We start from the raw sequence: 21729 nt of genomic DNA, 5'->3' as shown, positions 1-21729 counted from the left end.
GATGGGAACAAGAGGTGAAAGGAAGGTCTGTTTGAAAGCAGAGGAAAAAAATGAATATGAATATTTCTGAAGGTTTACATTTCATCAATTCAAATATGAAGTACTTTCACAGGCTGAGACGAGGGTGCATTTATAAGCTACTCTAGAAACCCCTTTTAAGATGGATTAACTATAAATTAGGGCTTGGTTTAAACAACTCTGCAGCTAAGTTAATAAAAAAAAACTGTAGAAGGAAGGAAGAGTTACGAATAAGTGTGATAATTAGGTTAAATCAAGAGTAGGAAATTCTGAATTTTCTCAAACTTTCAGGCCATATAACAAGTCTTACAGCAAGAGCTTTTACTTTATAGTCCGACAAGAACATTAAATAAAACTATACATACTGATTTCATTAAAAAGAGAATCTTAAAGTTAGTCGAAGGAAACTGGGGGAAAATATTGTCTCTCCAAGCCTTATTAATATGTAGTCATGCAGATCGTTCTTGCTTTATTTGTCAAGCTGTAGAAATATATACCTCTGAGATTTTAAATTACACCACAAATATGAGAGTTAATAAAAAAAAATTAAAAAAAAACACTAGAAAAGCTCAGACTATTTGTTCAGTGGAAAGTAGTTCCAAAGTAAGCTGATCACAGCGAGGTCTACGGATTAACCGCAGGAACAGCAATGCCGTTTTTAGAAAAGATACGGCCAATGAAAAACTCTATTTTATCTATATGAGTGCGTCAAGCTATAAACCAGAGATGCATTTACTGCCGTAGAAGCAGAGTCTGGGATAGACAGTGACACATCAACAGCCATTTATCACGTCTAAGTCCCAAGTGAAATCCCTCAGTGGAAATTGAATCATGTGGAACCTCTGCTTGAATCTGACTCGGTTTTGCTTTAGTGGTTGGGACTAAAATGATACATGACTAAACGATAAAAATCTGATTTAAAACCTCAAGCCAGAGCTAACTTAAAACATAGAAAACTACAACAAATGATATATTACGCAGCCAGATAATGTGGCCAGCAATCCGAGAAGATATCAATGCAGTCATTTTCAAAATCAAATTTAAAGGTGATGAGTTTGACAGTTTCAATAGATAGATAACGCAAATTAATCTGAAAGAAGCCAAATTTTAAATCTTGTAGGTGGAGATTTACAATCTATTAGTGAAAGCTTAGCTTCCACCATTGGTAATTGGGATGCCAGTAACTGTTCTTGTATGTAGCTGCCAGGTAAAAAAAAAAAAAAAAATGAGCATGCACGATAAGGCTCTTGTCATTAGTTTTTTTGGGAAAAAAACAAACAAGGCCAAACAGTGACCGAGGTCAGCATTATTGTCTATCTACTGGAACCTGAAATAAATAGGGTGGAAGAGCGAGAGAGAGAAAGCTATTTATTTAGTAAACAGCTTTTTAGAGTTTGGAACATTTTGTAGGCTAGTCAGTGTCAAGCATATAAAATCATGGAAACTTTAGTCATTTAAAGTTTACCCACAATATGCCCTTTAGCAAAAAAAAGCTTTTTTAATAGCTTAGTTACTTATTTTTGTGTTGTTTTAGCATTAATATGGAGATTTGTATTTGAATACTTAAGAGTAAACATAATGAGGGAATGTTAATTTACCCCAACCTATATTGGTTTTCCTGAAAATAGTCTTATAAAAATAGGCTGTTGTTATAAAAAACTAAACTGGACTGAAAAGGAACATCTTATTGCTTTAAAAAGGTTTTTAAAACTGCTAAAATTGTTTATCATACTGTGTCTACACAGCTTACAGCCATTTCAAAAAGCTGCCAGACAACAAGCGGTGTTTTCTCAGCTGTGTGGGCCACTACCCAGGGATAGCTGTTCCCTTTCTTAAAAATAGATCAATTTAACCGTTTGAAGCACGCCAGAGTTAAGAAGCAACAAGCTATAGTTCTGCCTCCAACTTTACTGTGTACAATGATGTAGTGAAAAATACTTCTGTTTCTTTCTTGTTCTCAACATATCTCGTTCTTTATGCGAGATAACAAAGAGGATTATGGGGAACATGCAGTCCTGCCATATCTGCAAAGCAACTGTTTCAGTTCTAATGTTCTCCCATTCTAAGCATTGCACGTTCCTAGGGACAGGGGTATGGACTTGACAGCATCTTGATAAAATAATCAGTTGCAGTCTGTTATTGGATCATTAAAAGAGTGTGCTAAAGTGTTAAATGCCTTTTAAAGTAGATTTATCATCCTATGGCATTGGGTCTCCCTATTCCATTAAAATGAAGAGTAGATAACACAATAGTGTGGTGAGGATAGCAGACAGCCAAATACAGGCTGGCTATCGGAGCAGAAAGCCTGACTAATTAACCAGGCAATATCATCTTGCTATACATGTAGTGCTAGTGTAAAAAATGTAGAGAGCAAAAAGGTGCAATACTCCTTGCTGTATGCATATTAATGAAAATGATACAGGTATAAAAGAATGATATAGATAACATAATCATTATACCATTGTAGAGGCAGGGGGATTGAGCTGTTGTTTTGTTATAAATAGATTAATTTTGATCATATTATCAAGTTTAATGTACTTATTTGTGTAAATACCTTGATAAAGTGAAACTTTGGTTACAAATCTGACTTAATTTTGCCATGATAATTCAATATCATTCGATGCCTACCTGAACATGTACTGTACTGTTAAATAAAAAAAAGTGAAATAACACTTTTATTTTTCATTGTTGTTTTTGAAAGCAACATAAATACATTTTCGTTTCATCAAATATCTCATATATCAAAGAGGAGGTATATTAAATCCAATCTGCATGACTACATATTAATAAGGTAGTAAATAAAATTTGCATTTTGTTCAACTCAGAAAATCAAACCTTTCAATATCAAAGAACTATTACAGGTCAATCTAACTTTAAATCATTAGTGATAAAGCGTTTTGAGGAGTTATGAGTTGTCTAAGGTGTCCTCTGTAACAATAAATCAAAAGGTTGCAGTAAAATAACCCACTCGGATATAAATACACAACATGATTTCAGTATGAGACTGGGGTGGCGATACTTACTATAGGGAACACACTCATACTGGACCTCTAAGTACTTGTAGGTGCCAGGGCATGGGTCGGGAAAGACATCAGAGCCAGTGACAACCACACACTGCGTACGGTTGTTGCACCTAGGGGAAAAAAAAGATTGACCAGAGATTTCATCATGACTACCCACAGCAAGAGTACTCCGTAAGAGACAACATTAACTACACGAAAGGAAGGAGCGCTTCATTGTTACAGCTTCAGTGACATTGATGAAACCTCAGGCTCGACTGTTACTTATGCATTCTAGTTTCAAACCTTGGCGAACAGGCAGGGAGGAATGAGAGCATTAAGGGATGAGTAAATGAAGGCAATGGCATGAATGACAGAGTGAGAGGGCAGCTAGAAGGCATGTCGGGAATTACTGTCTTCAGGCTGCTATTGGAAGAGAGGATATTCATTAAAACACACGTGACAGGTGGAGGTGACATGCACTGGACTGGAATGGGTGGTCTGAAGTATAACAGAGCATCTCCTTTTGCATGGATGTCCAAACAAGACAGGAATGGGTCATCTCTATGAAAGGTTGTTTGCCCTATGGCATGATTACGGTGTCCCTTAGTGAAATAACACTATGATGTATGAATTACAGTGGGCATGTCTGTGTGTGTGTATGCTAGCACATTTCTGGGTGTTTAGAAAAGGTATAGTACAGAGGGAAGAGGGAAAAAAAACAAGAGAAGAACAGCGTAAGATTGAGTTTATGTAAATACTGTATAGGGTAAATTGGCTCCACTTCAATGGAGCTTTCTTCAGGCCCAGGGATTTAGAAAAATGTCAGGAGGAAAGGCAAACAAGATGAAAACTGGCATGAGAAACCCCAAAATGTTCAGACTTGAGGTTAATATTACAAAGAAGATAAAACTCAAAGATGCTAGTTAGACATACATTTGAACAGTTGATATTTGCAAGGTTAGGACAATTTTCCACTGCAGAATGCGCTACAAATCTATTTGCATAATTTCTAGGTTAACACATTTAAATAAGCAGGTACGCATACAGACATATAAAACAGCATACGACTAACATATCATCATAACTCACATAATTATAACGAAAACATGCACAGGTCAGAACAGACTTAAAGAAAGAGGAATGGCTAAGATCTAACCTTCAATGACAAAATAACACCAGCTATGCCTACAGTGGACCAACTTTTGTGGATTATGCGTAGCGAATGTTCAAAAGAGCCGCCGCAAGGGAACAAGGTCACTGCATTAAAATGGGATCTGATTGACAGTAAGTTGGACATGCTGGATCCCCTCAAAAGCACCAAGGGAGGGATGTTCCACTTCATACGGAGTGAAGATATTTTAAAGGCAGAAGTTGCATGTGACAGGAAATAGACTGAAATATTTATAAATAAACCAGTCTCTCTATTTGATTCTTAATCTCAATGTAAGAGATAGTAAATTCAGGTAGTGAATAAGCATAAATGAGAAAACAATGATCAAAATATGACAGTTCTTCCAAAAAATATAATCTACGAATATTTTAATAAGTATCTACAGGCAATAGTGGTGTGCATCAAGGCTGTGTGATGATTTAAGGTAAATCTTCAACTAAATGGATTCAAGATGGCTTCCCCATTTCTAGAACCATTATCTGGCAGAATTTGGGGAAACTGTTGGAGAATACAAGAGCTTAACATGTTTCCATCTTCCTAAAGTTTCTAAGCTCAATAGTCTGTCAGTTTTGTTTTGCATTCCTATTGAATTTGTTGGTTTTTCATCACTGTGAATTTAAAATCTACATTTCTTTGATTAAGCAATTCTTTTTAAAAACAGAGAAACCAATGGTTGGCAACAAAGCTCTAGTAAGTATGTGCTTTAAAGCTTATAATAGCTGCAAACTAAAAGGTATGTCACAGAGTCTTTATTGCGTAGTTCCAATATAAATGACTAATCAAACACAATCATTTCAGAATATGATTTCATACTATTTGGTTAAACACAGGAGGGAATCATTAGCACATAGACATAGAATTAAATCCAGCGTTAAAGTACAATATATAGATGACTATTTCCGATTTTTTAAATCTTTAAATTTGTTTAGCTTAAAAAAAAAAAAAAAAAAAANAAAAAAAAAAAAAAAAAAAAAATTTCTTAACTCCTACCTAACATTATGCATTTACTTAAGCGTGGTATCGGTGGACCTCTATAACTTTGCAAAATATCTGTTGTTTAATGTTGAGGAAGAAACAACTAATTTAATCTTAACCAGTGGGAATTTTAAACTGCTCTTAAATGACATAGATGATGATATATCACTTATAAAAAAAACATTAAATATTCATCTATATATATATATATATATATATAATTTTTTTTTTACTTTGGCTGACTTTGTGCCTCGCTGCAGCAAAGCTACAGTGACAAAAGAGCACACAAAGGCACACACCTAATAAATATTCACTCAAGCTTTACCTCCACTTCTGGTTTCTAGCAGCTCCGGAGGGGAATGTTTCCAGCTATTTATGAGTTCTTTGCTGTACTAAGCAGGTTGTATTCAGCTGACTCGATTTGAGCAAAGGGGCCAAATCAAACTGTTTACTGTGTAGACCAGAAAACTAAAGCCATGAGTTTAAAGGCAGAAGAAAATATTTTGTTAGATGATAATTCTCTGCTGGTAAACCAGTACAAGAGAAAAAACTATTGCACTATATCACTTGATCTTTTATAAGCAATGAATATTGATTTGAATACATGTAAGAACCAAAATAGCTTTTCTTTTACAATTGCTAAAAATCCCTTTCATGTTGGAATAAAAAACAAGACTGTAGTTTTTTCTTCACAGTAATGTGAAGATGCCCTCATGTTTTAAGGGCAGGTGCTCTAGCTAACGGTTCAGACAGTTTGTTTACAACAGCAGCGAATCCCTACATGCGATCTGCACTGCACAGTGTCACAGCAGTCAAGTGTTGAATTCCATTCGCTTTCTATCAGAGAGCTGCACCTTTGACCAAATAAAAGATTCATTTTGGTATTTTTAAAGGGTCAGGTAAGGGGTTGGGATTCAAATGAAGTAATGGAAGGCAGAGAGACGAAAAAGTGTATTTAGATCATAATTTTTCACAAGTGAACAGTTTTTGCACCTGCTCCCATCAAGAGATGGAAAGGTCATATTCATAGTCCATTCATGACGTGTTTCTAAGGGGATGAGGACCTGAATATTAAACAATGTGACCAGAGGTTGCAGCACTTTCTTCACAAAACTTTAATCCAGCTACACGTTCTCAAACCCCTTTGATGTAGCTGTCGTGCAAAAATCAATCCATTTGATTCCTGCCTAGTAATTTATGTTACGAGGGGGAAAAAAGTGAGTTCTTGACGAATGCTCTCTGTCGCAATTTCCAGAGACTGCCACTCTGCGCTGCAGACCTCCAACTGTTTCCATCTACCCGCTCTTGTTTAATGTGTTTGTTTATCCTTCTGCAGGGCTGTTGCCTTTTGTTAATCCTGACAGTATTGACTCGCCCATTGTGATGAAGTTTAAATACCCACGTTCTAGTTTGCTGCACACCAATGGAGCGCTGATTGGTCTCTCAAAGACTTGTGGTTGATTTAAAAATCCCATCTTACATCACCTTTAATTACGATCAGAAACGTGTTTGCTCATATCTGACTCATTACAGTCATTTTAGTTAAGAACTTTTGACAAAGGTTCCTTAGAAAGCCTTTGTTTCCTGGGACCTGAAAAGCATTCAGATGAGTGAAAAATAGGACATTTTATTCAATATTCAGTGCTTTAATCCAACATCCTAAAATATTGTTATCTATTTTGTTGTTATTTATCTTATGTAACAAAAATATCCATCCTTGTGTAGGAAATAATTACACCCTAATAGGTATTGCTATACCACTGGCTGTAGTATCTTTACAGAGATGATTCTTGTATTAATCTTCAGTCTTTGAGATCGACTTGACGAGAGTTTGACCCACTCCTCACATTCAGCTAAATTATGTTTGAGAAGTTGTTTTTTTTTTTTTTCCATGTTTCAGTTGTTTTCATGTGGCACAGTCCAATTCTGCCTTACCTTTAGTGTCTCTACTGATGGTCTCTAATTTTCTTCAAGCAACCTCTGATCCATTGTAGAATTTATGGTGAATATTATGATGTTGAACTTTCCTATAATGCAGGATTTGGCTGATGGGCTTCCTTTTGGTGTCGCAATAATTTAGAGTTGAAACAATTACTTTCAACTTTCAATCATTGAAAAATTGTCAAGTAATTTAGCAATCGTTAATTGGAGTGTAGAGACTCTAAAAGGTGCCTTTAGCTCACAGAGCCACCTAGCTAGAGCAGCCATTATACAAAAATTGTAAAAATAAAAATATGTAAACATTTGCAATTAAAATAAAAACAACTTTCTTCCATCAATATGCTCTATCCTTCTCAAGTGGAAGAGTTTTAATTTTACCTGAATTCATTTCGTAAAAAAATTCTTCTTTAAGAAGTCTTCTGCCATCCAATTATTATCCGAATTAAAATCAACAGTTTAATCGATTTACAAAATAATTATTAGCTGCAGCCCTAAAAGAATTAATTGTTAGCTTCATTTGTCAAAGTAACATGCTTTCAGAAGTGCCAAAGGACAAGACATTTTTTAATGAAGACCCATAAGCCCTGACAACCTCAGGGTTTCTGCAGATCTCAGACAGCTCCTCCAATAACATCATAGTTTTGACTTAAACTGTCAGGAGCACACCAAACTAGGCGTTTCAACATACAGCTGTTTCATTTCCAATACGCTACCAATATTGCAGCTTTTAGAATTTGTTGATACTGACATTGACCTGATATGATATTAGCACAAATCTTACTGGCTTTTATTACTTATTTCATACTGAGGAAGGCTTGATCAAGTAATATTATTAAAAAATGGAACAAAACTCAATTACATAAGGTATGAAAACATTGGAAATAATTTTTATTGAGTAGCTGGACTAATATCAGACTGATATCCAATATTAACTCTATATGTGGACATCCCTATACCAAACTACATGTCTGAGGGTTAAATAATGAAACCTTTTAATTGGGAATGTTTTGGCTGTAGATATTTCTTCCTCACCAGAAACTATATATCATTTTACAAAATATTTTAAAAGGATTTTTTTTATCACTAAATTATGGTATTACCTCAATTTGTCTTTGTTTTTCAACTGATATTAAACATGTATTTGCTCAAATGTATTAGAAAACACACAAGCTACTGTTGGATGTCCTCATTTTCACATGACTAGGTTAGAAGTAAATCCCCAGCTAGTCTGGATCTTGACTTGACAGCAAATGTGCATTGGTTGTCAATGAAACCAAAGGGCATGGACACCGTCTGCAGCATTTGACAGTACGCCTGTAGTGGGACTGTGGTGCAGATTTAGAAAGACAGCAGGATCTGATGTATTCATGAAGCTTTTCTGTGGGGCTGCATCTCATGGGAGTAAACAGGAGAGAATGAGGCATGCAAAAATCTCAGAGGTCTGACATGGTGGGCGATGATGCTCAAAAGGCAGCTTTAAAAAGGATACAGGTTAAGACTGAGCGGAACATTAGACAGTGAACTGTGGTCGTTACTGTTTATGAATAACTCTTCTAGAGCTATTTAGAAACACACACCTCTAGGGATAAGCAGCAGTCAAGAAGTGTTGCAGTGCAGTCGTTTGACAATTAGGCAGCCTCCTGTGAGAGGGTAACCTGGATGAAAGGCCCAACAATGGGCACTGCTCACTACCTGAGTCAAAGCCACTTCGACGCACTACAAGTTTTTGAACAAAGCAACCTCAGTGTTCCAGATAGAGTTAGGAGGGTGTTCATGTGACTAGCAGTCGCCTCCCTGAGCTACTCCGATCATGACTAACAGAAGAAACAACCGGCAGCTGGTGTGAAGAGCCCCACCACATGGATGTCACTTCCTGCCTGTCAAGAATTAATCTCTGCTACTTTTTTTTTTTTTTAAGATTTTAAATGTCAACCACATAATTTGGTAAGTGACGGCGAAAGCTGGAATTTGAAGGGTGTAAGATGGCACCACTTTGCTTGAACAAATTCAGCTGTCTTTACAAATTAGCTTTCAGCGTGTTGCACAGTGTTTTGTGCATGTTAAAAGCTATGCGGAGTCTGTAAGGCCCCACGGACACATAGCATACTGGCTCTGATCTGCTTGAAATGGGATGTCTGAGGTTCAGGATATTCTGCTCTGGCTAGATAGGATCATTATGGGAGATATTTCAATAGTGCAAACAAACTTTTGAATGAGCAAACTAAAAAAATAGAGTTTTTTGTGCACAAGATGAACAAGGGCAAAATGATTCAGGTCAAAATTACAGGTTAATCTTAATAAATAAGAATATCTGGGAAAATTAGTTAATATACATATGTTATTCTATTTAAAAATCAAAAATATGTATATTACAAACAGGGTGATTTATTTGAGTAGTGTTTTTCCTTTTTGTAAATTTGTATTCCAGTGAAAGCAAAATTAAGAAAATAAATGACATTCCGTAAAAGAAGATAAACCATTTTTTTTTTTTAAACAAAGTAGAGTAGGAAGGAAAAAGTGAGGTAGACAATGGTGCTAAAGAAAAGATGCTGTAAGTTCTGAGCTTTTTAGTAGAAAAAAGTATTTTAGTAGATAAAATGAGTCTATGTGTTTTTTCATGTTACCATCATTCTGGAAGTAGTCAATATTTCCTAGGCAACTGTCATGTCAACAGTTTTCTAAATGACTGTGTGGGCTGGAACATGGCCATAACATATTGGTTATGTTATGGAAAATTAAACTAAAAAAGTGGATTTTGGATTCTATTATTTCAAAATGATTCGAAATAAAGAAATCAAACTTAAGTTTGTGAAGAAAGAATGTATCTAACATCGGTCACGCTAATGAATCAATTAAGTAAATATTATTTTTGATTGGTAATAATCAAAATGTTCCTTGATAAGAAAAAGAGTCAAATGGAAAAAAAAAATAAAGTGAAACACCTTAAAAAGTACAACAAAAACCAAATGCTACAGCATTAAACAGTTTAGTAAGAACTATGGAAATATTCAAGAAAGAAATAGAGACATTTTTTTTTCTGCCCAGGTCTTGGCTGTGTCTATGAAATGAAATCTGCCTCTCCCCTGCGGTGTTTTACCTTTGTGATATAATCTTGTAGGCATCAGGGAGGTAGCAGTTGACATTCTCCATCTGGAACGGGTCAGCGTCACAGATCTTGTCGTCAGTGCGGCCGTAGTTGGCCGTCTCAATCATGATGACATCACTCCCGGGGCAGCGGAGATCAATTGCATATCCTTCACACGAGAGCTCTCTCCTGACCAGCCCAAAAGGCAAGGCCGCACGGCTGAAGCCTGACGACGGAGGAGGAGAAAAACAAACACAAAGACAAAGACAGCACATCACTAAATGAATAGGTTTAAGGATCACTGCGCCAGCACAATAAGACCGCACATCATGCTGTAAAAATTTGTTGGCATGGTCCGAATAGGCCGCAGCAGCCAATGTTTACCACAGTTTTAAACAGAGGGGCCATTACACGCAACCCAGGAATGGGGGAAAGATGAAAAACAATTCATTTCTCCATCGCTCTGCGGTCAGGCCTGTCAAATTTTTAAATCATTGGCGATCAGTGATAATCTAATAAATTCCTGTGCAAGTAAAAAGGGCAGAGTGCTTTGAGATGGTCTTTACAAACAGAGAACCAAAGGAACCAAATCTGGTTTGTTTTATTATCATAAGGAGACTTTAATCTATTTCTCTTATTCACTTTGTTTGTTTAGTAAAGAAAGACATAGAAATAGGGAGAATCCCAGCTGAATGAAGTGGAATACAGTGTATTTCACACTGCAAATAATCGAACAGAGCAAGTATGGGGTCCATAAAGTATGACTGATCTATAGCTAAAGCAGAGTAGATTGAAGCACTATCAAATAGGTCTTCTTTGGAAGACACAAAATTACAGCAGACAAGGTTCCCTTTAAGTAATAAACGCATTCAAAAACAGAACCAAACAGAAATTGTTGAAATAAAAACTGTACAAATGCCTCGTAAAATGCAAAATTTTTTCATTTATCTTGTACAATCAAGCTGAAGAACAAACAAACCTTTTAGCTGCAATAAGCATCTTGCTTAAGTGTAAATACTTTGCAGTATTTAGGTCGTGTCAAACAAATCTGTAGTTTCCTCTGCAGAATGTCTATTAGGTTTAACTTTCTACTCTGGCAGGAAACCCTAAAATAAACATTTTGGTAATGCATACAGGAGCTTGAAGAAAGTATTATGGGTTTCTACACTTGACACTGTAAAAACGATTTAAAAATAAGTAAAAATCTCTTACATTGAGTGTAATTACTCTTAATTTGAGTAAGTTAATAAGATGATCTCCCAATGGAATGAATATTTATACTCTTAAAATAAGCTAATTAGATATAATGCACTAGAAATAAAACAATGCAATTGTTTTTTTCTTATTTTAAATGTAAATATCTGGTTCCATTGGCAAAGTGTCTATCTAACCTCCTCAATTCAAGAAAAAATACGCCTATTTTAAGAAAATCACTGATTTAAATTTACATTTTTTGCAGTGTACATCCTAAAAAAGTGGCATTTTTACCAAATTTCTTGAATATCCAATGCAAGTCGATTCATAAAAAAGAAAAAAAAGGTAATCCATAAACCAGACTTACAGTCATAAGAACCAGAAGTGTCTGCAATTTTGAGAAAACAATGATGTATATTCTAAACAGAAAGCAGAATTATGCTCCATTAAAGAAGAGCAAGCAGAGCTTTGTATGGACTGTCAATAATAGTCGTCGTTTTCACTGCCGGTGGGCCCCTAAGGGAGCAGCTACCATTTGTATTTTCTACACTTCTCTCTCCTAATTAGCCCTCCTTTCAGCCTGTTACCTTTTTCCCTGTTCCCATTGGCTCCGGAGCATTGTCATGTACTAACACTTACCACCTTTAATTATCCTCACACTTTTGATAGCCAGGGCCCGGTGCAATTAGCATTGTTTGAACTGCTCAGAGCTGAAGTGACTGCAGCTTGAAATTCCTTGTCCTTAAAAAGCCGAACTACATGCCTGCAAGTCATTGCAGCTTTTCTGCGCCTGCCTTGGATATAATGATAGTCTTCGTATGTCTACACACGACACAGCAACAAAAGGAAGAAAATGGCATCTGCAAAACATTCGTAGTTAAAAATATACAGTTAGAGGCATTGGACATTAGGAAAAATATAATTCTAGGTATACTAGGAGAAGAAGCATGAGAACAAAATATAAAATTAATGACAGATTTTATCTGGCATTTGGCCTCTAGACATTTCATTATGAAACCATGATCCATCTAATAGCCAGTAAATTGTTCTTAGCTGGACTGTTTATCACCTCATTAGAAGAAATCAGTCCAGCCAAATCATAAGTGAAGGGCTGCGGGGTCGCTCTATCTTTCCCAATAACCACGACAATTACCCAAACCTTTCAGAAAACCTGTCCAGAATGGTGGATGATAAAACCCAGAGAGAGAAGTTGGCGGCTTTACTGCAACGACTAATGATTGTCCCGGCTGCCATTCCTCATGGAGAGAGTGACGGGTTTATCACGGCAGCTACAGAGAACAGACGGAAATAATGCATCTCATGGGGTTTTTAAATTCCAAGCAGAAAGACTGTCTCTGCAAAAAAATAATACAAAAAAAGACAAAGATCCTTACTAACACATGCCCTATCTGCTTCCTCTAAGTCTCTCTCTCTTTCTGTCCACTGCCACCTCTACCCATCTATCAGATCACCAGGCGTGATGGCAAGTTTCTGTCAGCGGAAGCCTAGCAATTGATTAGACCCGTGCCTGGGATGACCCCTCCCCCACATTCCTTGTTTAGATCTTTTTAGTCGTTGGCCAAGGCTAAATCAGTTAGGAGCATCTAGACTGTCCTGGTGGTCCAAATAACAAAGCACCTCCTCTCCCAACTGTGCATAATTGCGGTCTCACTAATATTCTCGTTAACCTAAAATGAGGCATGTAGTGACAAATTTGAGTAAATTGATAAAACTATACCATGTGTAAAAATGACTATTTCATTTGTGTGGATGGGGAAAATCTGAATTCAGAAGAGATGTTTTTGGTGGCTTAACTGCCTAAGATCTCAAGGTTGAGGCAAAGCTCTGAAGGAAAAACGTCAAGACAAAAAGGTCTCTGTTTGTGTCTTCTTTTGTACGGATTTCAATGGTTTGTACAAGTTTTGAAAAGTCTTGATAAAGGATGGTTGTGTGCAGTGAGTTTTAGGAAGACATGAAAAGCTTTTCATCTCACACTTTGTGCTTTGTTTGAATGATAACTTTGCGGCAGTTGACTGTGAGAGAAGGCCACTCGCTGCAGGAAAAATTGTGTCAGGATGTATCTATGAAATCTATAAAAGTAAAACCCTTGCAGGTGTGTGGAACAAAGAGTGTGGGATCTTGATGCATTATGACCAATGCTTAAAAAATAAGTTTTAAAAACTATATGATAACCTGTTTGCAATTCTTTTTCTGGCTCTTGCTAAGACATGGTTGGATCTTATCCCTACTTCATACATTGACTTATTTGTATTACAAAAAAGAAAAAACAGGCAAAATCTGCTCTAACCATATAGCTAATGTCAGTTTTATTATGAAATCAATGAAAAGGTGTCCAGATATTCAAGATACCTTTTTAATTTGGACAACCAAGATAAGATGAGGAGGCACTCCATAGCTCAGACAGGAGCAGGAGGAATGCAGAGCAAAAGGCACCAGAGCTGACAGCACCAGTGCCAGGCAGATGAAGGCGATGAAGCTACAACAGGAGGACACAGGATAAGTGATCCAAGTCCTTCTTAGAGCTAAATTAAAATCCCTTTTTTAAAAAGCCATATATAAATCTCTAAAGAGCATTCTGTGCTTATTTCAACACTAATGTTTCCTTCATTTACCCTTTGTCACAACAACACCCAGTCATTGACTGGATGATGCATGGCGAATTGAAAGAATGTTTTTTTGATTCCAGCAAAATTCACTTCAGATACACCAAAAGTTTCCCTTTCCTCCTGTTTGGCGCCCTCTCTTCTCCCTAATCCTATGTAGAAACATGTCCTTTGCATCACTTTGCTCCTGAAGACCCCTCTACAGAGGGATAAAAAGGAAATCCCTTACTTTATTCTCTCCATTTTATTTAGGGTAATAAGCATAAAGGGACACTATATAAACACACGTGCCCAAATTTTTAGAGTTTTTATGTTTAAAAAAAAAAAAGGGATAATTTTCCTTTCACTTTAAAGACACCTTTGTATTGGTCTTAACCCTAAAATCCAAATCACATATAAAAGTTTTGTTTGTAGCATGAGAAAAACTGTGTAACATTTCAGGAGAAAAAGAGTACTTTAGTGGGGATAGCACATCATACTTCAAGCTTTTCAAAAAGGAAGGATACTGGATCAGTGCTAATAAAGGACCGCCATCCAGTTTCATAAACATATATGTTGTAATAAAAAGGGAAACAATATTGTTGTTAGGTGTGCTGTGATTGATGCACTGCAGACACAAATTTGGTTGTTACATAATGCAGGATGCAAAACACAGCAGTGGTTGGACTGTGCAAAAACCTTAACAATGAAAACAATCTTTTGCACCATTATCTACTACATTAATGTCCCTGAAATACAAATACAAAAAAGTATGCATTATTTGATTTTACTTTCATTCATATAGCTCTTCTCATTGAGATACAGTCCTTTTCTTTAAGTTTACAGTTTTAGAGAAAAATATGTTGTAATGCAGAACCCTGTTAAGCAATGTTCTTCAGTGAGCATTCTGGTAGTCATGGATTCCAAGTAAAAAAAAAAAAATCATATTTTATTTTTTGCCCGATTAACCACCTCTTGCACTATCATATTTAATCGACACCAAATCAACATATTGAAATGGGAAATACTTTGACAAGGTGATAATTGGCTCTTGTTGACATTAGCCCTCATCATGCATTCCCATCAGTGAGCGGCTGCACAGAAAAGTAGCTTTTCAGATTCCTGCCCCTGACCTGCTTACTAAACCATCTACTGAGCTCAAGTGAGCTAAGTAAGACTGGTACTGCTGCTCAATCTGTAGCCTTCTGGGAATTTTGTATTTATTTCTTCTTTTCCTTTTTTTCCTCTAGCTGACAGCCTATAATTCACTGGCGACAACCCCTCTCATAATACATATTTTGTTTTCTATCAACACCATTGAAATTGGAAGTAGCACCGTGGCTCAGATGGGTGCATCTGAAACCCTCTGCAGTTATACCCTGCATGTAAAAAAAAAAAAAGAAAAAAAAAAAATAGAAATCCCTAGAGATAAAATGAGAACATGATGTCGTTTTTGTGTTGAGATACTGCCGTCTGCCAACTGCAAGCGGCAGACCATAACACACATGTTAAGGTTCATCTTGGCTGCTCTGCATGCAAGCTCTCAAGACAGCAGACATTACTAACCTTTAACCATTCAAACTACACACCATCAGGCAGTGGGAGGGGAAAAAATAATGAAGGAATGTTTAATAATAAAAAAAAAAAAAACTGGGACATTTTTGGAGGGTAGGAGAGAATGACTAGACCTGGCACAGACAGAGAGTAAAGGCACTGGTTGACGCTTGTCATCTCCCATTAAGGCCCCTTTGATTGGCCTTTATGGTCCTGGAAACGGCAAACAGCTGCATGCAAATGGCCCTGTTTCCCCAAGGCTGGCCCCTATTGTTCTGAGTTTCAGTTTGACGGGGAAGCTTTCTTTTGTGGCATAAAGGAGGGTGTAGCCTTTAGTCAAATAAGAGTGCCCCCACCATGGTCACAGCAGGAGGACTTCAAGATGTTTGTCTTTTTATGTTGTTTTCTTCCCGGTGCTACTGGTAGGCAACATTTTGAAAAGAAAGAGAAGATCTTAGAGTCAAGATTTTCCTCCAAGACTAAGAAATGCCTTCATAATCCAATATCCGGAGGGAATGAACAGGATTTACTTCAGTGGAGTTAGGTTTTTGTAAAGGAATTTTTAAAATAGGCATAGAAGATTAAAAACCTTTTTTTTTTTTTACTACCCTACATTAACCTTTTTAAAGACACTACAGAAAAAATTCCTCAATTAGTGATGCAGTCGAGCGTCCTGCCCAAAATGTAAAAAAATGCTTTACATGACCATTCATAAGATGTGAGAGGCACACATTAGAGAGGTGAGAGATTACAACAGAGATCTGGGGATTCACAACGTAACACCTGCTCTTCGAATACAGATGACACCCAAAGAAGCCTTCCATATCCTTCCACAGCTCACGTTTCATTCCAACTGTCGAAATGCGGCGAAACACTGGAAATCAAGTTGGACACATTGCACCGTTTCCCATGACACTTTAGTCCCCGCTCTGGTCCACCTTGCTGGGAATTGTTTCTAAAGACAGTGTCAGACAAGACCACAAACCCCGAGGCTACACACGCCCTTCCCAGCCTGCTGCTATCAGACACTCTTGATTCCCATAGAAGAATTCGAAAATAGAATCCGACAATATAGAGGAGACTCCTTCCGTGGTCAGATGAAGCTCTCCGGTTGTATCCCTTTTCTCTTTGGTGATACATGAATTAAGCTGGGCAGGTTCAAATTGCAAAGCCGTGACTTGTATCGCTGCCCTTTCCCCCATTCATTTCTCCAAATGTTGTCTTAACTCAGAAAAAAACAGTATGGGAGTATAAAATAACATATTAAACGTTGACGCATGTCTTGGTGACAGGGTCGAAGGATTTGCTATCTTGCTGAAGTTAAAGCCCCCCTAAGGTTCCCTCCAGTCTCCTTATGTGGGCCAAATATGTAAAAACTAAATGCTATCGCATAAGATGGAGGAATCTGAGAGTTTCTGAAAGATGAAACCATATATAATGAATATTAGTACTGCCTGTGCATTATTTAGTCAGAATTATACAAGTTTGATGCACTGTACACTTGTCTAACAGATTTTATATTTGCTTTGTTACAGACAAAATAACACTGAGTAGACAAGGGCCTAGTACAATTCAAAGGTTGCTCATGCTGTTGTTGACTTTGTGCCTATATTTAACCAACACGTTTGTGTCTCTTAGTTTATCAGAGAGATATTGTGCAAAATACAATAAAATAATGGTAAAAATTAACCATTAGAAATTATAATTTCCTTACATGTAGCTTCAAAAATGGCAAGTTTCAAGAACAAATTCAGAAACAATTCTATTGGGTTTACGTCGATCAAGGTTAATGTAACTATTGACCAACGTTTTGAACGTTACCACCGATTTATTGATGATCTTTCTTTGGTGGTGAGCTCAAGGTTGTAAGGCCCATCTAATCTTTAACTTTAGACTGACAGAATCAACCACCTGTAGTATCATCTTATTTGATAGAGACTGTTTAAATGTATTGCAATAGAAAAAATGTTGACTGCTATGTGATTCAAGTCTGAACTGTTGTGTAACCGGTCCAAAAATATGTTGGTAAAATAAAAGATTAATTTTAATCTAAGTTTGACAGAGATAATATAAATTTGAAAGAAGATATGAATAAAAACTTCTTTTGTGTGTTATTATCTTTTTTCAACATAATTTTAAGGAAACACATGTTAATTTATGTTTATCAAGGAAAAAAACTTTGTACATAAGCACCTTTAGATTTTTACTTAAAAATACAAGTAGTTTGTTTTGCGACTCACAAAAATACATGCTCATTTTCACATTGTTTTAAAGCTAGCAATCAGTTTAAATTAGAACAAATATAGTCTCTATATGGTTCAAAGATGAGAAAATAGTTTAATGGCTAGACAACTGAACACAAATGAGCAGGTAAGTCCAATGATATTATTTGTTTGATACAAAAAGAAAATTACATTTTCTAGTTTTAAGAGGCTTATGACAATTTCCCTTTAATCTTTTTTTATTCCTAAAGGCTTGCAGAGATGGAAAAAAAAAACTGCAGCAGCAACTAATCAACAAATGAACAACATTGAAGCCATGTCATCGTAAAGAGGATGAAAAGCTGACCAAAGTATCTGGTTTACAAACTGAGTCTAAGATGTTTGAAACAATAACACAAACGATATTACTCTATCAGAATACACATGGCAAAAAAAAAACTAAACATATCAATGCACAGTAAATTGATTTAATCTGCACCTTTCATTTGTTTATATTGTACAAATAAAATGTAATAAATAAATAAAATAACTAACTGAAAGTAGAGATGAACAATATATTGAATTGTAATATCAATATTTGGCCGATGCCATTGAGTACAAAAGGTAAATTTGCCCATTATTCATTACAAGGCAGAACTAGCAGCACCCTCTATGCATCTCCTGCTTTAAATTCCTGAGGATCACCTTAACTTTAGGAAATATTATGTACACATCATACCTTTGCTTATCTGAACAGTTCAGTTGTTTAGGTTATCATTCTCTAGGCTTATGCAAAATGTTTGTTTTTTTTGTCACAAATGATCCGCAGCAGACATGGTGGATTATTTTTAGCACTTCAGAACATCTAGCTCAGATGCATTTCCTTGCATAGAGGAATTTCTTCCACAGCTTGCAGGCTGTAATGTCTTAATTTGGTCACAAGAATTAAGATTTATTCTTCCTATCTCTGACCCTCTGGGTGCAAATCAGAAGACAGACAGCTTCCCTGCATTACTAATACATGTGAACCTCTAAATTTATGCAGGCCATGGCAGGAATTATTCTGGTGAGGATGTCATAAACTATAATGTTTGGCTCAGTTCACTGCCACATTAATCTGATTAGATTTAAGAATAAATTGACATCTTTCATAATCTAGCAAGAAAACACCTCTTCCATACTGATACGTATGTCTTTTAAAGGTTTTAATCACTTTGACTTTATTTTTAATGTTGGGCTTGAAACCTAAAACCGTCCTAAACCCCCGTCGTAGAGCGCCGCTTTGACAGAATTAGTTCATTGCTTGTTCAATATCCAACATATTGTTGCATCTCTTCAGGGAAGTTGATGAAACACTCAGAAAGAGGTAAGTTATACTAAGCCTCCAGAGTGCAAAAGGGCTATATTTTTGCAGGTTTGATCTGCCCTGAGTGATGCCTAAACCCCCTTGAAGCCCACATTTTACCCTTGCTCTTAAACCCCAGCTGGATTTTCCACGCAAGAGACGTCTGGGAGTAAGTCAGGTGCTTTCTCAGAGGGTGGGGATGGATGGAAGAAAGAGCAGGATGAAGCAGAAAGAAATGAGATGTGGTGTTCAGGGTGAGTTAGTTTTCATCACATGCTCTTGTCTCTGTTCTTGTTTGCTGGGGCAGAGTTCCCCTTAATCAACCCCCTCCTTGTTTCACCCAGTCCTGCATGTGTAGAGTTTAGACAGGGTGTCAGGAGAAGCTGCAACTAGAACACGGATTACATGAATAATAAGGGCTGAGACCACAATGATGACTTGGAGGAGAGATCAGGTATGAGATGAAAATGAATGGACAAATCCAAAAAGAACTGTTTCATCCTTGTATACTTTCTATAACTGTTGCGGTGTCACTTGGTCCTGCTTATTTTTTGTAACTTTAAACTAATTTACTTAATAATTTCTATGTATTCTTTTAATTTTCTCTGTGCCGTTTGTTTTTATCACAACAAAGAAATATCTAGTGGCTCCCCAGGCAAAAATGTATTAGTTTTCATGCCTCTTATTCCACATGTCTTTCATTAAATGCATGTTTCCTTGCATTAAAATGCAAATTTTAATGCAATTAAGGCAGAGCCTGTGCTGACTTAGATTAATGGGCTGATTTCTATCAGCAATCTTCTCATGAGCCATCCTGAGTTTCCTACCAGCTGTGTTCATCCTGTAGGAGCCCCCTTCTAGAGTGCCAGCTCTGCAGCAACCTAATTTAAAAAATGTGTTGGTCACATCATTGTGTGCTTGCACTCTGTCTTCTTTTGGGACATTTAAGGTGCTTCTCGAACAATCTCAAGAAGAGAAAGCACAGTTTCATGATACTCTGGACTGACAGGAAAACATGAACAAAAGAAAGGTTATTATATACAGTATTTACATGTAGATATTTGACATATTTACTTATGACTTAATGATTAGTTTCCATTTAAGCTGCTTATGGGGAAGCATTTTGCTTTAAAGGGCCTAAATAGTGAAAAATCAACTTTGAGCTGACTTTTGTCTGAGATTTTTTTTTATCCTAAGATTTAAAACCCTGTTGCAATGTATTTAGCAATAAGGTGACTTAATTTAATTGTATATTTTCCAGGTATTACAATACGGTAAATCCCTTCCAAACTTCAGATTTTTATTTATTTGTAGGGGAAAAAAAGAAGAAAAACCTTTCCCAGCCACTGCACATTGCCTATCTTTCTGGACCTATCCAGTTGGGGGTCTTGAAGAACTTCAGATAGTCTTATGAAAAAAAGCGCACATTCCTCTGCAATGACCCCCCCGCTATCTCTGCAATGCTGACCACTTTGATTGACTTGAGCGTGATGACCTTGCCCCATTCCCTTCCACCAGCATTCCGGTCAATGCGAGCAGAAAACAGCAGTGCTGATAACAGATGCCCAGATGGGGAGATCTAGATGACAGACAGCTTCCTGCTCCTCATCTGCGATGAGACCATTGTGCTGCGCACACTCAATGAGGATATACGCTACAAGAGGTCAATACTGATAGTGTAAGGCAAACAAAAACCTTCTTTGTGCGCGGCTGTTTCGCCCACTTTTTCTCTGCCCCTGTACTTATTCAATTTCCTGCACAGCAAGAGAAGGCCCCCTTATCTGAGACTGTTTATACCTGAAAATCGGCTGGTGGCCTTTTGTTTGCAGGTGACCTGCCCTCAGGTGACATTTAATTCCTAGACAAAAAAAAGTGTGGTCATGCTCTATGGCAAAACTCAGCTCTGAGGAGATTAGCAAAGCAGTCACTGCAACAGAGGCACATTCATAGGCTATACTGGGAGCTGGCCTAACTAACTCTGTATGACCATCCGCCATGCAGGAGCAAAGGCAGAGAGAAACTAGAGCTGGTTGAGCCTCTGCAGAGCCAATTTTGGAATTTTTTTATTTTTATTTTTTTACACATACTAGTACCTCTGCCTCAGCATCTGTGCAAACAAAGAAAAATGTCACAAAAAGCCAAAATTGTCAAATCCACAATGCTTTTTATTGATTGCCATGTTTTTCTACTGTCAACATCCGTTTTAACTCCAGCGCTTGCGGTGCAAAACACAACCATCAGTGGAAAATGTGAGATCTGAGTAGTTATGACATTTTTGATTCAGAGCAGCAGCGACAGGTAGAGACAAATGCATCATTTTGGAACAATTTTCACACAGAGTAAATAGAACTGTTGCCTCCTTTCATTCCCCTTCCTTGCAATGAGCTGCCGTTTTGTCCAAATGGAAGACCGACTTTATGTCTGCTCATCTTCACAAATTACTGCTCTAACTCTAAGTCAGGATTAAAAACAAGGCAGTTGAAGAAGCAGAGATCTTGCTGAAGGTATTCAGAGCACCAACTGGCTTTGATTGATTTTGCAAAGACTTTTTTTTTTTTATGGTATACACTTTTGTCGCTGCTTGCTTGTTTAGCTTTTGTGCTTTAGATTAGTTATGACTTGCCTTCAAGCCATTTAAAA

General features: G+C 36.9%; 1 protein-coding gene across 6 annotated transcripts in view; it reads right to left on the bottom strand.

Annotated features, from left to right (window-relative positions):
- LOC107090026 (adhesion G protein-coupled receptor L2-like) overlaps positions 1–21729 on the bottom strand; it is a 133870-nt gene that overhangs the window by 71814 nt on the left and 40327 nt on the right. For all 6 annotated transcript variants that reach the window (XM_015383159.1, XM_015383162.1, XM_015383161.1 and 3 more), the window contains exons 3-4: positions 10205–10418; positions 3042–3151 (exon numbers count right to left, since the gene is read on the bottom strand). In XM_015383159.1, coding sequence (XP_015238645.1) covers positions 3042–3151; positions 10205–10418 — 324 coding nt within the window. The remainder of the gene's footprint in view (positions 1–3041; positions 3152–10204; positions 10419–21729) is intronic.

Source organism: Cyprinodon variegatus, unplaced genomic scaffold (genome assembly GCF_000732505.1).
Source record: "Cyprinodon variegatus isolate N-32 unplaced genomic scaffold, C_variegatus-1.0 Scaffold277, whole genome shotgun sequence".
NCBI classification, from domain to species: Eukaryota; Metazoa; Chordata; class Actinopteri; order Cyprinodontiformes; family Cyprinodontidae; genus Cyprinodon; species Cyprinodon variegatus.
The sequence above is the reverse complement of the archived record's forward strand: the minus strand, read 5'-3'. Positions and strand labels throughout refer to the sequence as shown.